Source organism: Phocoena phocoena, chromosome 4 (genome assembly GCF_963924675.1).
Source record: "Phocoena phocoena chromosome 4, mPhoPho1.1, whole genome shotgun sequence".
Classification (NCBI taxonomy): domain Eukaryota; kingdom Metazoa; phylum Chordata; class Mammalia; order Artiodactyla; family Phocoenidae; genus Phocoena; species Phocoena phocoena.
In genome coordinates, this window is record NC_089222.1 from 80,547,142 (window position 1) to 80,572,697 (window position 25,556).

Below are 25,556 nucleotides of genomic sequence, written 5' to 3' on the forward strand. Positions count from 1 at the left end.
TGGGATCTTCCCGGACCAGGGCACGAACCTGTGTCCCCTGCATCTGCAGGTGGGCTCTCAACCACTGCGCCACCAGGGAAGCCAAACTATATACCTTTTATTTCTTCTTCTTGTCTTATTGAATTAGCTAGGACTTCCAGTATGATATTGAAAGGGAGTGATGAGAGGGGACATCCTTGCCTTTTTCCTGATCTTAGTGGAAAAGCTTTGAGTTTCTCACCATTAAGTGTGATGTAAGTTTTTGGTACACATTCTTTATAAAGTTGAGGACATTCCTTTCTAATCCAAGTTAACTGAGAGTTTTAATCATGAATGAGTATTGGATATTGTCAAATACTTTTTCTGGCCTCTAGTAATATGATCATGTGATTTTTCTTTTTCAGCCTGTTGATGTGATGCATAATATTAAGTGATTTTCAAATGCAGAATCAGCCTTGCATACCTGGGATAAATCCCACTTTGTTGTGGTGTATAACTCTTTTCATACATTGTTGGATTTGATTTGTTAATATTTTGTTGAGGATTTTCATGCCTACATTCATGAGAGATGTTGGTTTGTAGTTTTCTTTTAATGTCTTTGCCTGGTTTTGGTATTAGAGTAATGCTGGCCTCAAAGAATGAGTTAGCTTCTATTATCTGAAAGAGACTGCAAAGAATGGTATAACTTCTTCCTTAAAAGTTTGGTAGAATTCACCAGCAGACCCATCTGGGCCTGGTGCTTTATGTTTTAGAAAGTTATTAATTACTGATTCAAAAATTTGTTAATAATAACATAGGCCTTTTCAGATTTTCTGTTTCTTCTTGTGTGAGTTCTGGCAAATTGCCTTTCAAGTAATTAGTCCTTTTCATCTAGAATATCAAATTTGTAGGCATAGAGTTATTCACAGTATTCCTTAATTATCTTTTTAATGCCATGGGATCTGCAGTGACCCTTTTTCATTTCTGAAAAGGGCATCCTTTTTCATATCTGATATTAATAACTTGTGTCCTCTCTTTTTTTCTTAGTTAGCCTCACTTGAGGCTTATCAGTTTTAGTGATCTTTTCAAGGAAATTTGTGGTTTCACTTATTTTCTCTATCAATTTCCTTGATCAATTCTGTTGATTTATGGGACTTCCCTGGTGGCACAGTGGTTGAGAATCCACCTCCCAATGCAGGGGATGTAGGTCTGATCCCTGGTCAGGGAACTAGATTCCACATGCATGCCACAACTAAGAGTTCGCATGCCATAACTAAGGACCCTGCAAGAAGTAACTAAGGAGCACACATGCCGCAACTAAAGGAGCCCATGAGCTGCAACTAAGGAGCCCACAAGCTGCAACTAAGACCCGGCACAACCAAAATAAATAAATAAAAATTTTTAAGAAAGTACATGGCGTATACTCTCCATACACTTGAAAAAAAATTCCATTGATTTATGCTCTAATTCTTATTACTGCTTTTCTTCTGCTTGCTTTGGATATAATTTGCTCTTCTTTTTCTAGTTTCTCAAGGTGGAAGCTTAGATGATTGATTTAGATCTTTCTTCTTTTGTAATACATGCATTCAATGCTATAAATTTCCCACTAAGCACTGCTTCCATTGCATTGCACAAATTTTTATAATTTATATTGTCATTTTCATTTAGTTTAAAATATTTTAAAATTTCCCATGATATATCTTTTTTGATCCATATGTTATTTAGAAATATATTGTTTAATATCCATATATTTGGGGATTTTCAGTTCTCTCTCTGTTCTTAATTTCCAGTTTAATACCACTATGGTCTGAGAGCAGACATTGTATTATTTCTATGCTTTTACATTTATTAAAGTGTGTTTTATGGCCCAGAATGTGGCTATCTTGGTGAATGTTTCATGTGAACTTGAGAAGAATGTGTATTCTGCTGTTGTTGAATAAGTAGTCTATAGATACCAATTATATACAACTGATTAATGGCATTGTTAAGTTCAACTAGGGCCTTACTGATTTTCTGTCTGCTAGATGTATCCATTTCCAACAGGAGGTGATAGTGGATTCATCTACTTCTCCTTGTAATTCTATTACTTTTTGCCACATGTAGTTTCACACTGTCATCAGGCACATATACATTAAGGATTATTATGTCTTCTTGGTGAACTGACCTCTGTATCATTATGTAATGCCTCTCTTTATCCCTGATAATTTTCCTTGCTTTGAAGTCTGCTCTGTCTGAAATTATTATAGCTACTCTTGCTTTCTTTCAGTGTTAGCATGCTATAGTTTTCTCTATCCATTTACTTCTGTTCTTTCTTTTTACATTTTTTAATTGAAGTGTGGTTGATGTGTAATATTATATGTTACAGGTGTACTATACAGTATTTCACAAATTTTAAAGGTTATACTCCATTTATAGTTATTATAAAATATTGGCTATATTCCGTGTTGTACAATATATACTTGTAGCTTATTTTATACATAATGGTTTATACCTCTTAATCCCTTATTCCTATATTGCCCCTCCCCCTTTCCTTCTCCCCACTGGTAACCACTAGCTTGGTCTCTATATCTGTGAGTCTGTTTCTTTTTTCTTATATTGACTAGTTTGTTGTATTTTTTAGATTCCACACATAAGTGATATCATACAGTATTTCTCTTTCTCTGTCTGACTAACTTCACTTAGGATAATACCCTCCAAGTCCATGCATGTTGTTGCAAGTGGTAATTTTCATTCTTTTTTATGGCTGAGTAGTATTCCATTGTGTATGTGTATGTATGTGTATATATATATATATATACACACACCACATTTTCTTTATCCATTCATCTGTTGATGGATGCTTGAATTGCTTCCATATTTTGGCAATTGTAAGCAATGCTGCTATAAACATTGGGGTGCATGTATCTTTTCAAAATAGTGATTTTGGTTTTTTCGGATATATACCCAGGAGTGGAATTGCTGAGTCATAAGGTGGTTCTATTTTTAGTTTTTTGAGAAACCTCCCTACTGTTTTCCACAGTGGCTGCACCAATTTACATTCCCACTAACAGTGTAGGAGGGTTCCCTTTTCTCCACTTTGCTAACGTTTGTTATTTGTGTTCTTTTTGATGATAGCCATTCTGACAGGTATGAGATAATATCTCATCGTGGTTTTGATTTGCATTTTCCTGATGATTAGCAATGTTGAACATCTTTTCACGTTCATGTTGACCATCTGCATGTCCTCTTTGGAGAAATAGACATTCAGGTCTTTTGCACATTTTTAATTGGGTTGCTTGGGTTTTTTTGATGTTGAGTTGTATGGGCTGTTTATATATTTTGGATCTTAACCCCTTATCAGTCATATCATTTGCAAATATTTTCTCCCATTCAGTAGGCTATCTTTTCATTTTGTTGATGGTTTTCCTTGCTGTGCAAAAGCTTTTAAGTTTAATTAGGTCCCATTTGTTTATTTTTGCTTTTATTTCCTTTGCTTTAGGAGACTGCTCCAAAAAAATATTGCTACAATTTATGTAAAAGAGTGTTCTTCCTATGTTTTCTTCTAGGAGTTTTATGGCTTCAGGTCTTATATTTAGGTCTATGAGTTTATTTTCGTATATGGTGTTGGAGAATGTTCTGATTTCATTCTTTTACATGTAGCTGTCCAGTATTCCCAGCACCACTTATTGAAGAGGCTGTCTTTTCTACATTGTATATTCTTGCCTCCTTTGTCATAGATTAACTGACCATAAACACATGAGTTTTTTTCTGGGCTCTCTATTCTGTTCTAATCTATCCATTTACTTTTAATCTATATGTGTCTTTATACTTAAAGTAGGTTTTTTATTGACAACATATAATTGGTTCTTGTTTTTTGATCCACTTTAACAATAGCTGTCTTTTAATTGGTTCATTTAGACCCCTGATGGCCAAAGTGATTATTGATAGTTGGATTAATATCTACCATATCTATTTGTTGCACTTGTTCTTTGTTCCTATTTTATCTTCCACCCTTTTTCTGTCTTTTTGTAGTTTTAACCACGTTTTATATGATTCCATTTTCTCTTCTTTATTAGCATATCAGTTATACTTCCCTTTATTTTTTACTTTTTTAGTGATTGTCCCAGAGTTTACAATATACATTTACAACTAATCCAAGTCCACTTTTAAATAACACTATATCACTTCTCAAGCAGTGTAAGTACCTTATAATAACAAAATAATCCTCATTCCTCCCTTTCATCTTTTATTACTGCTGTCATTCATTTCACTTATATATAAGCATATACATGATATATTCATGAGCATAACAAATACATTGTTGCTCTTATTATTATTAATTTTTTTTCTGAATGGGCTCCTTTAATAATTAGTCAAAGAGGAAAAACAAACTGCCCACCATTTGTCTTCCATTGTCTTCCTTTTTTTTTAATTGGAGTATAATTGCTTTACAATGTTGTGTTAGTTTCTGCTGTACAACAAAGTGAATCAGCTATGTGTATACATATATCCCCTCCCTCTTGGACCTCCCTCCTGGACCTCCCTCCCACCTCCCCCCATGCCGCCCATCTAGGTCATCACAGAACACTGAGCTGAGCTCCCTGTACTATACTGCAGGTTCCCACTAGCTATCTGTTTTACATATGGCAGTGTATTTATGTCAAACCTAATCTCCCAATTCATCCTACCCTCCCCTTCCCCCCTGTGTCCACACATCCATTTTCTACATCTGTGTCTCTATTTCTGCCCTGGTGGTCTTATTATTTTGAATAAACTGTTAAAAAATAAAAGTTTTTATTTCACCTTCATTTATTCTGTCTTTGATGCCCTTCTTTTCTTTATGTAGATCCAAGTTTCTGACCTATATTATTTCCCTTCTCTCTAAAGAACTTCTAATATTTCTTGCAACAAATGGCAAGATTCCCTCAATTTTTGTTTGTCTGAGAAGGTCTTTATTTTGCTTTCATTTCTGAAGGATAATTTTGCAGGATACAGAATTCTAGGTTGATTTTTTTTCTCTCAACACTTTAAATTTTCACTTCTCTCTCTTCTTGCTTGCATGGTTTCTGAGAAGTCAGATGTAATTCTTATTTTTGCTCCTCTATAGGTGAGGTAATTTTGTACTCTGCCTTCTGTCAGAATTTATTCTTTATCTCTGATTTTCTTTAGTTTGAATATAATATGCCTTGGTGTAGCTTTTTTGACATTTATTCTGCTTGATGTTCTGAGCTTCCTGACTCTGTAGTTTGATATCTGACATTAATTTGGATAAATTTTCAGTCATTATTGTTTCAAATATTTCTTCTGTTCCTTTCTTTCTTCTCCTTCTGGTACTCCCATTATACGTATGCTATACCTTTATATTTGTCCACAGGTTTTGGATATTCTGTTTTTCTCAGTCTTTGTTCTCTCTGCTTTTCAATTTTAGAAGTTTGTATGGATATCCTCTAGATCACAAATTCTTTCCTCAGCTATGTCCAGTCTATTAACAAGCCTATCAAAGGAATTCTTCATTTCTGTTTCAGTGTTTTTGATCTCTAGCATTTTATTTTTTTAGTTCTTCCTTAGAATTTCCATCTCTTTGCTTACATTGCCTATTTGATCTTGCTTGAAGTCTATTTCACTCATCAGAGCCCTTAGCATGTTCATCACAGTTGTTTTAAATTCCTTTTCTGATAATTCCAACATCCCTGCCATGTCTGGTTCTGATGCTTATGCTGTCTCTTCAAATTGTGGTTTTGCCTTTCAGTGTGCCTTGTAATTTTTTTTCTTACAGCTACACATGATGTACTGAGTAAGAAAAACTGTAAATAGGTCTTTAGTAATTTGGTGGTAAGGTGTGGGGGGAGGGGAAAGCATTCTATTTTCATATATTAGGTCTTTCTTTCAGTGAGCCTATGCATCTGGACTATGAGCTTCATAAGTGTTTTTCAGTTTTTCTTCTCCCTTAGGTGGGGCAGGATGGCAAAAGGGGACTGAAGTTGGGTATTTCCTTCCCCTCTCAGTTAGGCTCTGATAATACCCCAGCAGGTTAGGCTCTGGTTCACTAGTTTCTCCTGACAGCTGGCCTTGTTAAGAACAGAGTGCTCTAGCATATTTCAAAGTGGTTCCGTTTTCCCTCCTCCTGCCAGAAGCATGGGGGGATTTTTCTCCAATATTTACTGTGAGAACCTGGTTGAGTTCCTGGAGGTAAATCACAAAATTGTGGGAGCCCCCATGACTGGGTCCTCCTGGAGTTTTTCATTCTCAGAGTTTTCCACACTGAATCTCCGGCAACTTGTCAATTATAGTTCAGGTTTTCCTACCTAGGAATGGTTCTCAGGGCAGTTTCTACCCATGAATCTCTGTTCTGGGTAGCTATTACTCCCTGTATTTGCCTGTTTTTAAAATCTTCAGTTAATAGCAACTTCCAAGCACCTTATATGTGGAACTGGAAACCACTATTGAACATTTTAAAAATATTACTTTTTATCCTCTTCACCAAGATGCTTACATAGAGTCCAAAGTAAAGGCTCCAACAGCTAGCCATGGAAAGGGTGTGGCTGGAGAAGGCCAGCTGTCCCCAGACAAGCCCATACTTGCTAACATAAGTCAGAATTATCCTCACCACTCAGAAACTCAACGCTGCCAGAATTCCAGAGTTGACTTCACAGACGGTTACTGATTCATTCTTTAAAACTTCTGAGAGAGAAAGAAACTTTCTAGAATGTCAACTGTCGTGCTTTAACTCTCAAAGGAAATCTTTATCCCTTACGTCACAATTAGTTAGGAAGGAGTGGAGGGGCCCAGTGTTCATCACTGTAGACCTGAGAACTCCCCACAATCAACTGAACAATTTTTAGACCTAATGTGATTATGACCTCCAAAGCAGGAGATCCAGTGAGCCTGCTTTTAAAGAATTACCAAAAGTATCTATAGGGAGATACCTGTCTTATAGCTTCTCTTTTGCTCATACAAAGCATTTCACAGAAAACAAGTCTGCAGTTGTCCCCAGGTAAAGTGACAATACACAAAGTTGCTCTGTCTAGAAGGACAGCAGAGGATCTTTCCTCCATCCATGTAAGAGCCAAAGGTATCCATATACAGTCTTAAAAAATTAGAGGGGAACTGGGATCATAATTGGCACTTATGTCATAGAGTGTTCTGCCTATGTTCTCCTCTAAGAGTTTGATAGTTTCTTAGAGGAAAACATAGGCAGAACACTCTATGACATAAATCACAGCAAGATCCTTTTTGACCCACCTCCTAGAGAAATGGAAATAAAAACAAAAATAAACAAATGGGACCTAATGAAACTTCAAAGCTTTTGCACAGCAAAGGAAACCATAAACAAGACCAAAAGACAACCCTCAGAATGGGAGAAAATATTTGCAAATGAAGCAACTGACAAAGGATTAATTTCCAAAATTTACAAGCAGCTCATGAAGCTCAATAACAGAAAAACAAACAACCCAATCCAAAAATGGGCAGAAGACCTAAATAGACATTTCTCCAAAGAAGATATACAGACTGCCAACAAACATATGAAAGAATGCTCAACATCATTAATCATTAGAGAAATGCAAATCAAAACTACAATGAGATATCATCATCTCACACCAGTCAGAATGGCCATCATCAAAAAATCTAGAAACAATAAATGGTGGAGAGGGTGTGGAGAAAAGGGAACACTCTTGCACTGCTGGTGGGAATGTGAATTGGTTCAGCCACTATGGAGAACAGTATGGAGGTTCCTTAAAGAACTACAAATAGAACTACCATATGACCCAGCAATCCCACTACTGGGCATATACCCTGAGAAAATGAAAATTCAAAAAGAGTCATGTACCAAAATGTTCATTGCAGCTCTATTTACAATAGCCCAGAGATGGAAACAACCTAAATGCCCATCATCGGATGAATGGATAAAGAAGATGTGACACATATATACAATGGAATATTACTCAGCCATAAAAAAAACGAAATTGAACTATTTGTAATGAGGTGGACAGACCTAGAGTCTGTCATACAGAGTGAAGTAAGTCAGAAAGAGAAAGACAAATACCATATGCTAACACATATATATGGAATTTAAGGGGAAAAAAATGTCATGAAGAACCTAGGGGTAAGACAGGAATAAAGACACAGACCTACTGGAGAACAGACTTGAGGATATGGGGAGGGGGAAGGGTGAGCTGTGACAGGGCGAGAGAGAGGCATGGACATATATACACTACCAAACGTAAGGTAGATAGCTAGTGGGAAGCAGCCGCATGGCACAGGGATATCGGCTCGGTGCTTTGTGACCGCCTAGAGGGGTGGGATAGGGAGGGTGGGAGGGAGGGAGACGCAAGAGGGAAGAGATATGGGAACATATGTATATGTATAACTGATTCACTTTGTTATAAAGCAGAAACTAACACACCATTGTAAAGTAATTATACCCCAATAAAGATGTTAAAAAAAATAATAATAATAATTGACACTTACATTGAGGATTACAGACCTTTGATAACATATATCCTATTCATAAGATGCTATATCATTAAGAGTAATCATATCCTTTAAATGCATGTTTGAAAGTTAAGCCCTATCTAACTTTCTATCCAGAAATCTGAGACCTTAAAGAAGGGTTCTTTTCCATTTCATTTCAAGAATACCTTGGATTTTTTTCTCCTATAGAAATTTTAAGTTATATAGACATGGGAAAGTGTATAGCAAAAATTAGATGAGCATATGTATGTATCTATTCAAAACAAAAGTTATAAGCAAAAAACAACTACCCTCAGGCTTCCCTGGTGGCGCAGTGGTTGAGAGTCCGCCTGCTGATGCAGGGGACACGGATTCGTGCCCCGGTCTGGGAAGATCCCACATGCCGTGGAGCGGCTGGGCCCGTGAGCCATGGCCACTGGGCCTATGCGTCCAGAGCCTGTGCTCCGCAACGGGAGAGGCCACAACAGTGAGAGGCCTGCGTACCGCAAAAAAAAAACCCAAAAAAACAAAAAAACCTACCCTCAATATGTCTGATGCTCTTGGTTATTTTCTATTCTATTTTGTTTTTTAAAATGCTGCTCATGACCCACTAGAAGACCTTCTAATGGCTAGTGATCCAAAGTTTAAAATATTGATTTAGTCAACTATCCTCTGGAAACAAATATGGAAGCAAATAATAAATAAAATAAACCGGAAAAAAAGTTTTAAAATAATGGTTACTTACCTGGTTGATGCAAAAACAACATTGAATGGCATCTGTTGATAAAATGGAAGGAAAGGCCTGGGGGAGAAAGGAAAACACAAATGTGTGGTACTTTTGCATTGTGTGCTCTCTGAGCTTTCTTCCATTGTTAATATTTGTCCCTTGAAATCAGTGAGTTTGAATACTTCATATATCAGTAATTCTCAAACTTTGGCATACACAAAAATCACTGGGGAGAGGGAAGATTCTTGTTTAAAATTCAAATTCCCAGGTCTAGCCCAGGAGATTCAGTAGATACAAGGTGGAGCCAGTGAATCTGCATTTTTAATAAACATCCCAGTGTGTTCTCTGAAGATGGGAAACAAGCCATACTCTGAGAAACTGCCTTATACTTGGGCTTCAGCTGGTCATTAGTCCCCAGCAACTTCTCAAGTTCCCTGAGATATTCTGAAATTCCCAATGATTTACTTTAAAAAGTTTCCCCCCAAAAGTCTAGGAATTGAGTATAGTATGTTAAGAATTTAACATTTCTCTGAAAAAATCAGCATAATGTGGACTACAAGTTTACTTTTCTCAAATGAGTTTATGTAGATATAACATCAAGACTATTTTGCTAACTCAGACAGGACCTATAGGGAAATCCTCATCTTATTTTAATCTGATCTGAGTGTATGATTATCACATGAGTATTACTCACAAATGAAACAAAGTGAATCTTTTGATGTTGGTTTTGGCAACATTCACACAAAGATAGCAAATTTCACCTATTTGCCCTCTTTTAACACTTTCCCCTGCACTATGGCTGTCATGGTGTCTTTGCTCTATCTCACTTCATTTGCTAACTTCATTTTGTTCTCAAATATACATTCTTATTTGCAATTAGTACCTCTTATGCCAGGCAGACTTAGTTGGAACCCCAACTCTACCACTTGCTAATTTATGTGACCTTGAGCAATTTACTTCTCCTCTCTTGGTCTCAGCTTCCTTACTGGTAAAATGGGGATAATATATCTTATCCTATATTTCTGTTCTGAAAATTGATATTATATGTAAAGCACTTATAAAGTGATGCCTGGCACACTGCATGCACTTAAAAATGAGAGCTGCTATCATTATTACAAAGTGGTCTCTAACAATACTAGGGCTCACATTCACAGTAACTATTTTCTACCTTTCAAAATATTTATAGCGATTCTTTCCAGTAACATCGGGATCTTCATAAACTTCTTTAGGCATCGGAAAAGAAGTGTCAGTTCTAAAACGAAGCAGGAAAACATTATTCAAGTCTAACATATAATTTCCAATTCATATTTATATGTCTATAAAGTAGGGAATACACAGGGTAGCTCATACTGAAAGCAAAGTCTTCTATAACATGCATCTTACTGTTCTACATCTCAGACTAGAATAGTTACTTTCCCTGAGCCAGGAAACCAGGAGCCAACAAGTGGAACTGAAAGCTAATAAATGAGTAGACTTATGAAATCTCACATACGAAACCACTCACTTTTAGTTAATAGCACATGAGAATTACAAAACTTTAAAAAATGAAGTTTTATGTCTAGGCTGTAAGGTAGCATTTTAAAAGAAATTTACTAGGTATGAATTTGTAAATATTCCTTAAAAGAATAAGCAATTCAAGAGATCTGTCTCTGAAGGTGCCTTGGCTGCAAGTGTCCAAAAAGTGTATTTGGATACTAGCAGAAAAGTACACTTGCAATTTCTAAGATGAATCAAAGAAACAACAAACGCATTCACTTCTACTATTAAGTTATCACTTAATATACATATGCACTCCAACCTTTGGAGAACATCTACTAACCAATAAACCTATAACCATTGCTCCTGAATCAGGCTTGTTCTGGTCAAAGGGCTTAAGAAAGAGAATTTGAGCTCAATTGGTCTAGGTATAACATCACAACTGTACATTTTTTTTTAAAGATTTTTTTTTTTGATGTGGACCATTTTTAAAGTCTTTATTGAATTTGTTACAATATTGCTTCTGTTTTATGTTTTGGTTTTTTAGCCACAAAGCATGTGGGATCTTAGTTCCCTGACCAGGGATTGAACCTGCACCCCCTGCATTGGAAGGCGAAGTCTTAACCACTGGACAACCAGGGAAGTGCCTGTATATTTTAAAATAATACAGAATGAATAAATAAAATTTTTAAGAAGAAAAATGCATTCATTAAAAACATGAGTAGCAGCTGAAGCTACCTGACACTTACACAGCAAGTTTCCGGAGGGCTTCTTTGTGTCTCTCCTCATGTCCCTTCCAGTCCCGACTGATGAATGATGGAACAGGATCTGCCTTGCTCCAATATACAGAATATCTTGGATAATGAAACAGGCTACTGAACATGGTTCTATACCTGGGAACCCTTCTCTAATGTTAGGACAGGAAGGCAGGGGAAAAAAGGACAAAATTATATCATCAGATTTTCTGAAGTATTTTACTACTGCAAACTTTTTAAAGGCACAAAACAGTGTATATGACATCGGCTATTGGTATATGCATAGACTATCTCTAGAAGGGTACTCAAGAAACTGATGCTAATGGATGATTATGTGAAGAGGGCTAAGGGTAGCAGTTACTTTATACCATATAAGCTTTTGTACTATTTGAACTCTTTCAACACAGGCATATATTACTTTTCTCATTGAAATAACTTAGGTTATAATGGGACCTTTATTCACTATTAGTTAGTTAATCCTCACACTGGGCCACAAGTATTAAGATACTTTGTCCCCTGGTAATCGTGGCAAAGTAATCTCTGCAGAATATAAAATCCAGTGGAGATTTGGTGATTAGTCAATCTGATCAGCGCAGTTAGGTCCATTAGGCTACCTTAGTGGATGAGTAAGACCTACCAGTCTGCTTCGAATCAGGGTGGCCTGAATATTTGCTTGGTTGTGGTCTTTCTCACTTGACATGATAAACAATGGATCTGTGAAATAAACAATAAGGTAGTATAAGGAATAGAACATATCTACTCCTAGGCAGAGAATAATAGTAAAGAACTATAATTTCTTAATTGGAAAACAAATTAGAAAACTTAGATATTGCCTAGCTCTGCAGAAGCTCATAGCCTTATTACTCTACCACCAGTGAGGGTCTACGAGATGCATTTATTTTCTGTGTATTCCAAAGTCAGTTAATAGAATCAGAATGCAAAAAGAAGGCTGAACATGTTTTCAAGCACCATAGCCTAAATAGGCTCTCTTCTCTCCTACGAACAAACCACCTTCTGGGTCTGGAGAGTCCTGGAAATACTGCAAGAAGAAAGACCATGTATATACACACAACACTCATTTCCAAGGGAAAGAAACAATAACTTTGGGCACTATCTCCTATATTCAGTTCACAGGAGAGATACAAACTCTTAACAGTGTATCACCCATAACTGGGAGACAGGGTAGGAAAACGTCATTCTCTAATCAGAGATAAAGAAGATCAGCTATTTTTAGAATTCACCTCTTAAGATGGGACTAAGTTATTTCTCCCAGTTCAAAAAAGATTGCCCTGCTGCTATAAGTATGGGTTTGTTAGATATATCTCTAAAGTGACAAAGAATATTCATGACTGATTATACTATCCCTTAAAATCAAACAATTTGATATTAAGTTCACAAGCAACCTTCAGATACAGACTTGATTTATCAAGTAGACATCTCTTGAGAAACAAATACCCTGACCAACTAGTCTAGACATCTTGGTGACATATATTTCTCCACAGAAATTATTAAATTGGTATTGTGATTTAGAAATAAATCTCTTTTGAATTTAGATGATGTAAGTCAATTTCCAGAACCTAATGACTCCTCAGTTACCCAGTTGCAGACGAACAGCACAACTGCAACCACTGACCCAGTGATTTCTTTTAAATCATTTTAAAATAAGAGTATGTAGAAATTTCACTTTGTCCTATACTATTTCCAGTATATCAGAGATGTTGAAGCTATAGTCTTTCTTCTGTTTAAACAGGTGCATTCATTCTGTCTTCAAATTCAGTAGCCTATAATTTGAGGCCATAAAATGTGGTCTCTTCATTCCTAATCAGTCCAGTTTCCATCACTTCTCAACTCGGTATCACTGGGTCAGTGGTTGCAATCGTGCTGGTCAACTGAAATTAATTTAACCCACATTTCTCCTAAGTCTGAATAATAAATAATAAACCATTCTCCTCTTATTTCCATAAGGAGTGTGAAGACATGATATCTACAGGAACATTTTTACATCTATAAAAGATAATGACACAATACTCTATGATTTGTGACTACACATTCTACAACATAGCCTAAAACAGTGCTCAAATGGCAGTGGAGCGGCCTCTGAGATGCCCAAGTAACAGCAGTCACCAGGTCATTACTTGCTTACTCCTAGACAGTTATTAAGTGCTTTATGTGCAATATTCCGTTTAATCCTCAAAAAACCCAATGAGGTCGGCACTAGGCCTCCATTTTATAGAAAAGGAAACCAAGGCTTCAAGAAGTCAGCAACTGAGGTGATCAAAATGGTGGAGTAGGAGGACATGGAGCTCATCTCCCCCCATAAACACATCAAAAAATATCTACATGTGGGACAGTTCTCAATGAAAACTAACTGGAAACTGGCAGAAGAACTGCTATACAACCAAAGCTGCAATAAAGATCTCCATGTAACTGGGTATGATGGGAAAAAAAGGTACCAGATCAGGACCTGCATCCCTGGGAGGGATCTGAAAGGAAGAAAAGGTCCACATGGGTGGACCTTCACTCTGGGGAGTGAGCAGATCAAGCCACAGTTTGGGCATCCAGTTCCTGGGATTCCTGCACAGAGGATTAAAGTCCCCTTGCCTGCTGGGAAATTCACTGAGACAGACAGAAAGACTGAAGAAGTCTAGACTCTACTCGATAGGACTGCACGTGTGCTGGCTTGCTAACAATCAGGGATGAGACAGCCTTGCACTGGTGGCTGCCACCTCACTGCACTTCCCAATCCAAATGGGCGGATGCCCGAGCCCCACTCAGTCCACACCACAGCTTGGCATGAGATCTGAGCAGAAACCTGGCCTAGCTATGCAGAGACAGACCAGAGGGCCTGGGAGGTTATCGGGGTTGGGGGGCCCTGCAGAGCCCATTATAAGTGCACGCACAGGGGCAGTGGGTCTAGCTGGGCAGAAACTGTCAGCGTGTGTACCTGGTGGCACCACAAGAGTGTGAAGGGGCTAAGTACTGAATCTCGGGCAGGCCCTGGGCAGGGGTATGCAGCAGTTCATTTGCCAGCAAGAGAGCCCAGGCTCCGCCCACTCCACACCACAGCTTAGCACTACGTCTGGGGAATAACGGTCCTGGGAAAAGACTGCCACAGAGGCAGCCCAGATCTCAGGCAGCAAAGCAGCCAGCTCAACTCCTGCAACCACAACCTGACCGCCAGCCCCAGCCTAGCAAATGCCCCAGCCCCACCCACTCCACACCACAGCCCTGCACTAGATCTGGGATGAACACCACAGAGAAAGGGACGTGAACTTAGACTGCTTCTGAGTGGAACCACGGATGCCCACACAGGTGGTGTACAGGTCTTCTGTGACCACATGGGCCTCATTTGCTTCAGGATTTACCTCCCTTGGGGCAGGGTGCACACTCAAGGGCTACGGAGCTTGATCGAACCCAATCCTCAGGCCATCTATTCCAACAACTGGGGAGCAGGCCCCACCCCCAAAAGTACGGTGACAGCCACGGAGCAGAGAGGAAGCGCTGCCTCACATCCAGCACAGGCTCTAGATATGACAACACCAAGCACACCCCCTATCAAGGGGGTAACGACCAGCACACCCTGAGGAAAAATGTGGCTGGCATCCATACCAAAATCAGCCCTTGCACCAAAAATACTGGAGACATACTGTCTTTGCAGGGTCAATCCCACATAAAAACACCCCTTCAAGACCACAGTAGATTGCTGTTTCTCCTAAATTCATAGACAGAGAAAGTTAAGTAAAATTAAAAAGCATAGGAACTATTTCCAATCAACAGAACAAGAGAAATCCCCTGAAAGAACAAATAATGAAACAGACCTCACCAGTCTACTAGACCTTGAGTTCAAAAAGAAGGTAATAAAAATGCTAAAGGAATTAAGAAAGATTATCAATAGAAATGCAGATCGCTGTAACAAGGAACTAGAAACTATAAAGATGAACCAATCAAAATTAGACAATTCAATTCCTGAGATAAAAACCAATCTAGAAGCAATGAATAGCAGACTAAATGACACAGAAGAATGAGTAAGTGATCTGGAAGATAGAATAATGGAAATTATTCAATCAGAACAGCAGACAGAAAGACAAATGAAAAAAATAAAGGCAACATACAAGATCTATGGGATAATATGAAGTATGCCAACCTACACATAATAGGGGTTCTAGAAGGAGAAGAGAGAGAGAGAGAGAGAAGGGGATCAAGAATATATTTGAAGAAATTATGGCTGAAAAGTTCCCAAACATAAATAAGGAAATAGATATCCAGGTACAGGAAGCAAAGAGGGTCCCAAACAAAATGAACACAAACAGACCCACATCAAGACATATCATAACTAAAACAGCAAAAGTTAAAGATAAACAGAGAATTCTAAATGCAGCAAAAAAACAGAGTTAGTTACAAGGAAAACCTCATAAGGCTATCAGCTGATTTCTCTACAGAAACTTTGCAGGCCAGAAGGGAGGGCCATGGTATATTCAAAGTCCTGAAACGGGAAAAACTGCAACCCAGGATACTCTACCCAGCAAGATTATCATTTAGAATAGAAGGAGAGGTTTAAAAATATCTCAGGGGCTTCCCTGAGGTTTAAAAATATCTCAGGGGCACAGTGGTTGAGAGTCCACCTGCCAATGTAGGGGACACGGGTTTGAGCCCTGGTCCAGGAAGATCCCACATGCCATGGGGCAACTAAGCCCATGCGCCACAACTACTGAGCCTGCGCTCTACAGCCCGCAAGCCACAACTACTGAGCCCACGTGCCACAACTACTGAAGCCCGTGAGCCTAGAGCCCGTGCTCCACAACAAGAGAAGTCACCGCAGTGAGAAACCCAAGCACTGCAATGAAGAGTAGCCCCCACTCACCTCAACTAGAGAAAGCCTGCATGCAGCAATGAAAATAAAAATAAATAAATAAAAAGAATAAAATAAATAAATTAAAAAACAAAAGATACTAGCAAACTGATTCCAACAATACATTAAAAGGATCATACACCATGATCAAGTAGGATTTATCCCAGAGATGCCAGGATTTTTCAATATCCGCAAATCAATCAGCAGGATACACCCTTAACAAACTGAAGAATAAAAGCCATATGAAAATCTCAATAGGTACAGAAAAAGCTTTTGATAAAATTCAACATCCATTTATGATAAAAAACTCTTCAGAAAGTGGACACAGAGGGAACCAACCTCAACATAATAAAGGCCATATATGACAAACCCACAGCTAATATCATACTCAGTGATGAAAAGCAGAAAGTATTTCCTCTAAGATCAGGAAGAAGACAAGGATGTCCACTGTCACCACTTTTATTGAACAGTTTTGGAAGTCCTAGCCACAGTAATCAGAGAAGAAAAATAAATAAAAGGAATCCAAATTAAAAATAAGTAAAACTGGGCTTCCCTGGTGGCGCAGTGGTTGAGAGTCCGCCTGCCGATGCAGGGGACGCGGGTTCATGCCCCGGTCCGGGAAGATCCCACATGCCGCAGAGCGGCTGGGCCCGTGAGCCATGGCCGCTGAGTCTGTGCGTCCGGAGCCTGTGCTCCAAAGCAGGAGAGGCCACAACAGTGAGAAGCCCGCGTACCACAAAAAAAAAAAAAAAAAAAAGTAAAACTGTCATTGTTTGCACATGACATGATGCTATACATAGAAAATCCTAAAGACGCTATCAGAAAACTACTAGAGCTCATCAGTGAATTTGGTAAAGTTGCTAGATACAAAATTAATGTACAGAAAACGGTTGCATTTCTATACACTAACAAAGCAATATCAGAAAGAGAAATTAAGGAAACAATCCTGTTTACATTATATCAAAAAGAATAAAACACCTAGAAATAAACCTACCTAAGGAGGCAAAAGACCTCTACTCTGAAAACTATAAGACACTGATGAAAGAAACTGAAGATGACACAAACAGATGGAAAGAATGAAACAGATGGAAACAGATGGAAAAACCATGTTCTTGAATTGGAAGAATCCATATTGTTAAAATGACCATACTACCCAAGGCAATCTACAGATTCAATGAAATCCCTATCAAATTACCAATGGCATTTTTCACAGAACTAGAAAAAAAATTTTTTTAATTTGGATGGAAACACAAAAGACCCCAAATAGCCAAAACAATCTTGAGAAAGAAGAACAGAGCTGGAGGAATCACACTCTCTGACTTCACACTATACTACAAAGCTACAATAATCAAAACAGTATGGTACTGGCACAAAAACAGACATACAGATCAATGGAACAGAATAGAGAGCCCAGAAATAAACCCATACACCTACAGGCAATTAATCTATGACAAAGGAGGCAAGAAAATACAATGGAGAAGAGACAATCTCTTCAATAAATAGTGCTGGGAAAACTGGACAGCTACATGTAAAAGAATGAAATTAGAACATTCTCTAACACCATATACAAAAATAAACTCAAGATGGATTAAAGACCTAAGTGTAAGACCAGATACTATAAAACTCCTAGAGGAAAACATAGGCAGAAGACTCTGACATAAATCATAGCAATAATTTTTTTGGATCCATCTCCTAGAGTAATGGAAACAAAACCAAAAATAAACAAATGGGACCTAATAAAACTTAAAAGCTTTTGCATAGCAAAGGAAACCATAAACAAAACAAAAAGACAACCTACAAAGTGGGAAAAAATATTTGCAAATGATGCTACCAACAAGGAATTAATTTCCAAAATACACCAACAGCTCATTTACTATAATACCAAAAAAACAAAGAGCCCAATAAAAAGTGACCAGAATACCTAAATAGATATTTCTCCAAGAAGGCATATAGATGCCCAACAGGCACATGAAAAGGTGTTCGATATCGCTAATTATTAGAGAAATGCAAATCAAAACTACAATGAGGTATCACCTCACATCAGAATGGCCATCATTAACAAGTCTACAAATAATAAATACTGGAGAGAGTGTGGAGAAAAAGGAACCCTCCTACACTGTTGGTGGGAATGTAAATTGGTGCAGCCACTATGGAGAACAGCATGGAGGTTCTTTAAAAACCTAAAAATAGAGTTACCGTATGATCCTTAAATCCCACTCCTGGGCATTTATCTGGAGAACACTCTAATTTGAAGATACATGCACCCCAAAGTTCATAGCAGCACTATTTACAATAGCCAAGACCTGGAAGCAACCTAAATGAACATCAACAGATGAACGGATAAAGAAGATGCTGTGTGTGTGTGTATGTATGTGTGTATGTATATATATATATATATATATATATATACATATATATATATATATATATATACCCCACATATATATATATGTATATACAATGGACTATTACTCAGCCATAAAAAAGAATGAAATAATGACATTTGCAGCAACATGAACAGGGCTTCCCTGGTGGCACAGTGGTTGAGAGTCCACCTGCCGATGCAGGGAACACGGGTTCGTGCCCTGGTCCGGGAGGATCCCACGTGCCGTGGAGCGGCTGGGCCCGTGAGCCATGGCCGCTGAGCCTGCGCGTCCGGAGCCTGTGCTCCGCAACGGGAGAGGCCACAACAGTGAGAGGCCCGTGTACCGCAAAAAAAAAAAAAAAGATACAAATGAACTTATTTACAAAACAGAAACAGACTCACAGACGTAGAAAACAAACTTATGGTTACCAAAGGGGATAATGAGGGGGGAGAGATAAATTAGGAGTTTGGGATTAACATATACGCACTACTATACGTAAAACAGATAAACAAAAAAGACCTACTGTATTGCACAGGAAACTATATCCAATATCTTATAATAACCTATAAAAGAAAAGAATCTGAAAAAGTATATACGTGTGTATATATATATATATATATGTATCTGAATCACTTTGTTGTACATCTGAAACTAACACAACATTGTAAATTAATTCTACTTAAATTTTTTAAATGGTTAAAAATTTTAATTAAAAAAAATTTTTAAAGAAAAGATGAAAAAGAATATTTTACTAAATACGAGAAGAAAGAGCTAAAAAGAACTGAAAGTTTTCCCTCTGGGAGGTTATAATCAAAAGGGCAGGAGAGTGTGGGGAAGAGAAGTGCTGTTTTGTTTGGTTCTGGTTTTGGTATGTTTGGATCAGCCACTTCATTTACATGATTTCATAAACTTATAATTTGCAGATGTCTGGAGCTCTTGCCAACTTGTTTCCTACCAACTAACCAGAGCAACAATTTCTGTTTTGGCTCAACCAAGCTGCAGTCCAAGCAGCAGGCACAGCCCAGTGTCTCTTTACCTCGTGTCTGCACCAAGTGTCCCTCACCTTCCCCTTAGTTTTTCTCTGTGACCTGGAGACGTGAAAATCCATGGGAAATGCATATCACCTTCACATGTCTTTTACTGAGGATACATAAAGCGAAGTTTTAACCAAAGAGAAACAGAAGCCAGCAGGTAAATTCTCCTTCCACTCCAGGGCTGGATTATCGATAGGCAAAGTAACACATACTGCTTCTGAGAAAAATGGTTTTACTTTTACTTGATACAAACTTTGTGGTAATCACCTTGGTAACACATGGTTTTATTTTCTCTCTGACATTCCCTGTCTCAGTCACATTTCCCTATCTCTGGTTTCTTTTGGATTGTACTTCTTAATAAAGCAGTCTCCTATGAACGTTTACCTCAAGGTCTGCTTTTGGAAAAGCCCACAGGAAAACAGCTGACATTGGGGGAAAAAAAAATAGAAAAAGAAGAACAAACAAAACCCAAAGTCAGAAGAAGGAAGGAAATAATAAAGATCAGCGAGGAAATAAGATAGAGATAAAATAATCATAGAAAAGATCAATAAAACCAAGTGCTGTTTTTTTGTTTTTGTTTTTGTTTTTAAAAGAGGAACAAAATTGACAAACCTCTAGCCAGGCTCACCAAGAAGAAAAGAGAGAGGACCCAAATAAATAAAATAAGAAATGAAAGAGGCGAAATAACAACTGACACCACGTAAATACAAAAACTCATAAGACAATACTGTGAACAGTTATATGCCAACAAATTGGACAACCTAGAAGAAATGAACAAGTTTCTAGCAACATACAGCCTGCCAAAACTGAGCCAAGAAGAAACAGATAATTCGAACAGACCAATCTTTGAGGTGAAATAGAATCTGTAATTAAAAAAAAAAAAAAAATCCCTCCACATTATAAGTTAACTCTACTTAAAAAACAAAATGAAACAAAACTCCCTCCAAAGAAAAGTCCAGGTCAGGATGACTTCACTCGGGAATTTGCCAAACTTACAAAGAAGAATTTATACCTATCCTGCTCAAACTATTCCAAAAAATTAAGAGGAGGGAACACTCCCAAAGTCATTCTGTGAAGCTACCATCACCCTGATAGCAAAACCAGACAAAGCCACTACCAAAAAAGAAAATTACAGGCCAATATCTTTGATGAATATAGATACAAAAATCCTCAACAAAATATTAGCAAACCAAATCCAACAATACATAAAAAGGATCGTACACCACGATCAAGTTGGATTCATTCCAGGGTAGCAAGGATGGTTCAACATACACAAATCAACCAATGTGATACACCACATTAACAGAAGGAAAGACAAAAACCATATGACCATCTCAATACACACAGAAAAAGTATTTGACCAAATTCAACATCCATTCATGATAAAAACTCTCACCAAAGTGGGTACAGAGGGAACATAACTGAACATAATAAACCACAAACCCACAGCCAACATAAAAGTCAATGGTGAAGAGCTGAAAGCCTTCTAACTGAATTCAGAACAAGAAAAGGATGTCCACTCTCACCACCTCCATTCAACATAGTATTGAAAGCCCTAGCCATAGCAATGAGACAAGAAAAAGAAATTAAAAAGTATCCAAATTGGAAGGGAAGAAGTAAAACTGTCACTATTTGCAGATGGCATGCGACTCTATATAGAAGACACTAAAGTATCCATACAAAAACTATTAGAACTAATAAATGAATTCAGCAAGGTAGCAGGATACAAGATTAATATACAGAAATTTGTTGCATTTTTTATACTAACAATTAAATATCAGAAAGTTAAAAAAAATCCCATTTAAAATTGCATCAATAAAAAAATATCTAGGAATAAACCTAACCAAGAAGTAAAAGACCTGTATGCTGGAAACTATAAAACATTGATAAAGGAAACTGAAGATGATTCAAAGAAATGGAAAGATATTCCATGCTCTTGGAGTCGAACAATCAGTATTGTTAAAATGGCCATACTACCCAAAGCAATCTACAGATTTAATACAATCCCTATCAAAATACCCATAACATTTTTCACACAACTAGAACAAATAATCCTAAAATTTATATGGAACAACAAAAGACCCAGAATTGTCAAAGCAATCCTGAGGAAAAAGAACAAAACTGGAGACATAACCCTTCCAGACTTCAAACTATTCTACAAAGCTATAGTAATAAAAACAGCATGGTATTGGCACAAAAACAGACATATAGATCAACAGAGCAGAGAGCCCAGCAATAAACCCATGTACCTATGGTCAATTAATCTATAACAAAGGAGGCAAGAATATACAATGGAGGAAAGACAGTCTCTTCAACAAGTGGTACTGGGAAAGTTGGACAGCTAGCTACATGTAAATTAATGCAATTAGAACACTCCCTCAAACCATTTACAAAAATAAACTCAAAATGATTTAAAGACCTAAATATAAGACATGAAACCATAAAACTCCTAGAAGAGAACATAGGGAAAACATCCTCTGACATAAATTGTAGCAATATTTTCTTAGATCAGTCTCCCAAGGCAAAAGAAATAAAAGCAAAAATAAACAAATGGTACTAATCCAACTTAAAAGATTTTGCACAGTAAAGCAAACCATCAACAAACTGAAAAAACCTACGGAATGGGAGAAAATATTTGCAAACAATGTGACCAACAAAGGGTTAATAACCAAAATATACAAACAGCTTACACAACTCAATATCAAAAACACACAGGGACTTCCCTGGTGGTGCAGTGGTTAAGAATCCACCTGCCAATGCAGGGGACACGGGTTTGATCCCTGGTCCAGGGAAGAGCCCACATGCCGTGGAGCAACTAAGCCCGTGTGCCACAACTACTGAGCCTGCACTCTAGAGCCCACGAGCCACAACTACGAAGCCCATGTGCCACAGCCACTGAAGCCCACATGCCCTAAAGCCTGCGTGCCACAACTACTGAGCCCACGTGCTGCAACTACTGAAGCCCGCGCACTCTAGGGCCCATGTGCCACAGCTACTGAGCCCACATTCTGCAACTACTGAAGCCCGCAAGCAAAGAGCCCATGTTCCGCAACAAGAGAAGCCAACGCAATGAGAAGCCTGCACACCGCAACAAAGAGTAGCCCCTGCTAGCTGCAAAGAGAGAAAGCCCGCACGCAGCAACAAAGACCCAACGTGGCAATAAATAAATAAATAGATAGATAAATAAATACCCAATCAAAAAATGGGCAGAAGACCTAAATAGACATTTTCCAAAGAAGACATACAGATGGCCAAGAAGTGTATGAGAAATTGCTCAACATGACTAATTATTAAAGAAATGCAAATCAAAACCACCATGAGGTATCACCACACAGTGGTCAAAATGGCCATCATAAAAAGTCTATAAATAATAAATTCCTAAGAGGGTATGGAAAAAAGGGAACCCTCCTACACTGTTGGTGGGAATGTATAAATTGGTGCAGCCACTATGGAAAACAGTATGGAGGTTCCTTAAAAAAAACTAGAGCTAACATATGATCCACTAATCCCACTCCTGGGTATATATCTGTAAAAAATGAAAACTCTAATTTGTAAAGATACCTGTACCCCAATGTTCATAGCAGCAGTATTTACAATAGCCAAAATATGGAAGCAACCCAGTGCCCATTAGCAGATGATTGGCTTTAGAAGACGTGGTATATACATATACATATATATATATATATATATATATACACACACACACACAATGGACTATTACTCATCCATAGAAAAAGAATGAAATATTGCCATTTGCAGCAACATGTATGAACCTAGAGAATATTATACTTGGCGAAGTAAGTCAGACAAAGACAAATATTACACAATATCACTTATATGGGGAATCTGAAAAATAATACAAATGAATCTACATACAAAACAGACTCACAGACATAGAGAATAAACTTATGGTTACCAAAGGGGAAAGGGAGGTGGGAGGGATAAATTAGGAGTATGGGATTAACAGATACAAACTACTACACATAAAATAGAAAAGCAACAAGGATTTACTGTAAATTAAATATAATAACCTACAATGGAAAATAATCTGAACTATATATATAAATAACTGAATTACTTTGCTGTATACCTGAAACTAACACAGTATTGTAAATCAACCATACTTCAAAAAAATTTATTAAAAAATAAAGAAGTTGGCAACTTATTGATTGGCAGTTGATTCGAACACCAATCCTTTCAGCTCCCAGGCCTAATGTTATCAAAAGCCCATGAATTTAATGGGGGAAATTTTTCCATGGAAATCATGAAAGAGCCCCTCAGCCAATTTACCCGTATTGTAAAAATAATTCTAAGAAGCACAGGAAGTTGTCACAACCAAGTAATGGTGACGATGAGGAAGTGTTTCAAACCCCAAAATATGATGATTACTTTTTGGGAAAACTATAATAAATTTCAGATTCTGGGGGGAAAGAAAGGAGGAAAGAGCTCTTGATAAACCCAGGAAATATTATAAAATATTTTTGGAAGCTGGGAAAAATATATCATATTTAAAAGACTTTAATTAGCAGGGCATTAGTGTAGCTACTAATCCATCAACAAATGTAGATTCAGGGAAGTGACAAAGTATTGGGGGCACTTCGAGTGAGGCACTTGAGAGATACAAAGGATTAAAGTCAAGTTAAATGCAAAATGGTATATAAATGAGGTAAGATTTATAAAAGAATGGTGTTAACTGTAAAGTACTATACAAATGTAAGCAATCATTACACATTCCCAACACCAGGAAATGGCTACCCTAAAGAATCCCATCCAAAGGAGACCCTGGGATTCCCAGAGGAGATACCACGTGGTTAAAAGTAGGGTGACAGGGCAAAACTGGAAAAAATCATGCTTTACTGATTATAATTATTGTAGTAGTAAATTCAATTCAATAATTCATAATAAATTACATAGCACCTAACATATGTACCAGCACTGGAATAAGTGCTGAGAAGGCTACAAAAATGTATAGAACAAGAACTTAAAGAACTCAGGGAACTTATGGTCCAGTAGAAGAGACAGAACATAAATGAACAATCAGGTCATTAAAATAAACTGGGGCTTTTACTGGCCCAAAGGCCCTAGTGGACCTAGTTTATAAGCAACACTTTGATGGATAAGAATAAGCTTAAATAAAAAGAGAAACCTGGGGCTTCCCTGGTGGCGCAGTGGTTGGGGGTCCGCCTGCCGATGCAGGGGGCGCGGGTTCGTGCCCCGGTCCGGGGGGATCCCGCATGCCGCGGAGCGGCTGGGCCCATGAGCCGTGGGCGCTGAGCCTGCGCGTCCAGAGCCTGTGCTCCTCAACGGGAGAGGCCACAGCAGTGGGAGGCCCGCGTACCGCAAAAAAAAAAAAAGAGAAACCTGAAAACAAAGATGAGATAAACTGACCCTTCTTTACCTAGAATGCCAAATTTGGAGTTGCCCCCCTAGGGAATGGGAGCAGGAAGGTCATTCTCTTTGGGCATTTTATGCAGTTTGCATGCGGGAGTGTTGAGTGAATCTCCAAGTCAGAACGCCAGGAACAGGATTCAGGACGATTGCTTAAGGCTGTGCAAATTATCAGAAAAAGAGGGTGGAGAAGAGTCAGGTGTTCCCGCTCAGTGCTCTGAGATGCAGAGCGCACCTGTGGTCTCCGAGACACCTTCCCCACCCCCGCGAGAGCGCCACCACCTCGGGGACTTGGAGCTGCCCCCACCCAACAGAAGAGGACCGCGGGCAAAGGATCCGTCCTGAGGCTCGTCTTTTGTCCGCCGCGCCCCCGGCCAGGTCCCACCGTCTCAAAGCCCACCTGGCCCAGGAGTCGGCAACTCAGGAGGGAGGTCTGGAACCGCCCTTACCGTATAGGAAATCATATGTTCGATTGGCAGAGACTTTGCCCCAGGCCCCCGACCTCCCTCCGCACCGGGTTTGAGACACCGGCGGCTTGGCCTGGGGCTCTTCGATGGTCACTACGTGACTCAT

The 25,556-nt window shown here is 38.3% G+C and overlaps 1 protein-coding gene across 1 annotated transcript in view; it reads right to left on the bottom strand.

Annotated features, from left to right (window-relative positions):
• The window catches only part of CFAP91 (cilia and flagella associated protein 91), a 137,642-nt gene extending 112,086 nt beyond the window's left edge, over positions 1 to 25,556 (bottom strand). Inside the window, exons 1-5 of the mRNA XM_065875857.1 lie at positions 25,433 to 25,556; positions 11,984 to 12,060; positions 11,341 to 11,498; positions 10,284 to 10,367; positions 9,134 to 9,190 (exon numbers count right to left, since the gene is read on the bottom strand). Coding sequence (XP_065731929.1) covers positions 9,134 to 9,190; positions 10,284 to 10,367; positions 11,341 to 11,498; positions 11,984 to 12,060; positions 25,433 to 25,556 — 500 coding nt within the window. The remainder of the gene's footprint in view (positions 1 to 9,133; positions 9,191 to 10,283; positions 10,368 to 11,340; positions 11,499 to 11,983; positions 12,061 to 25,432) is intronic.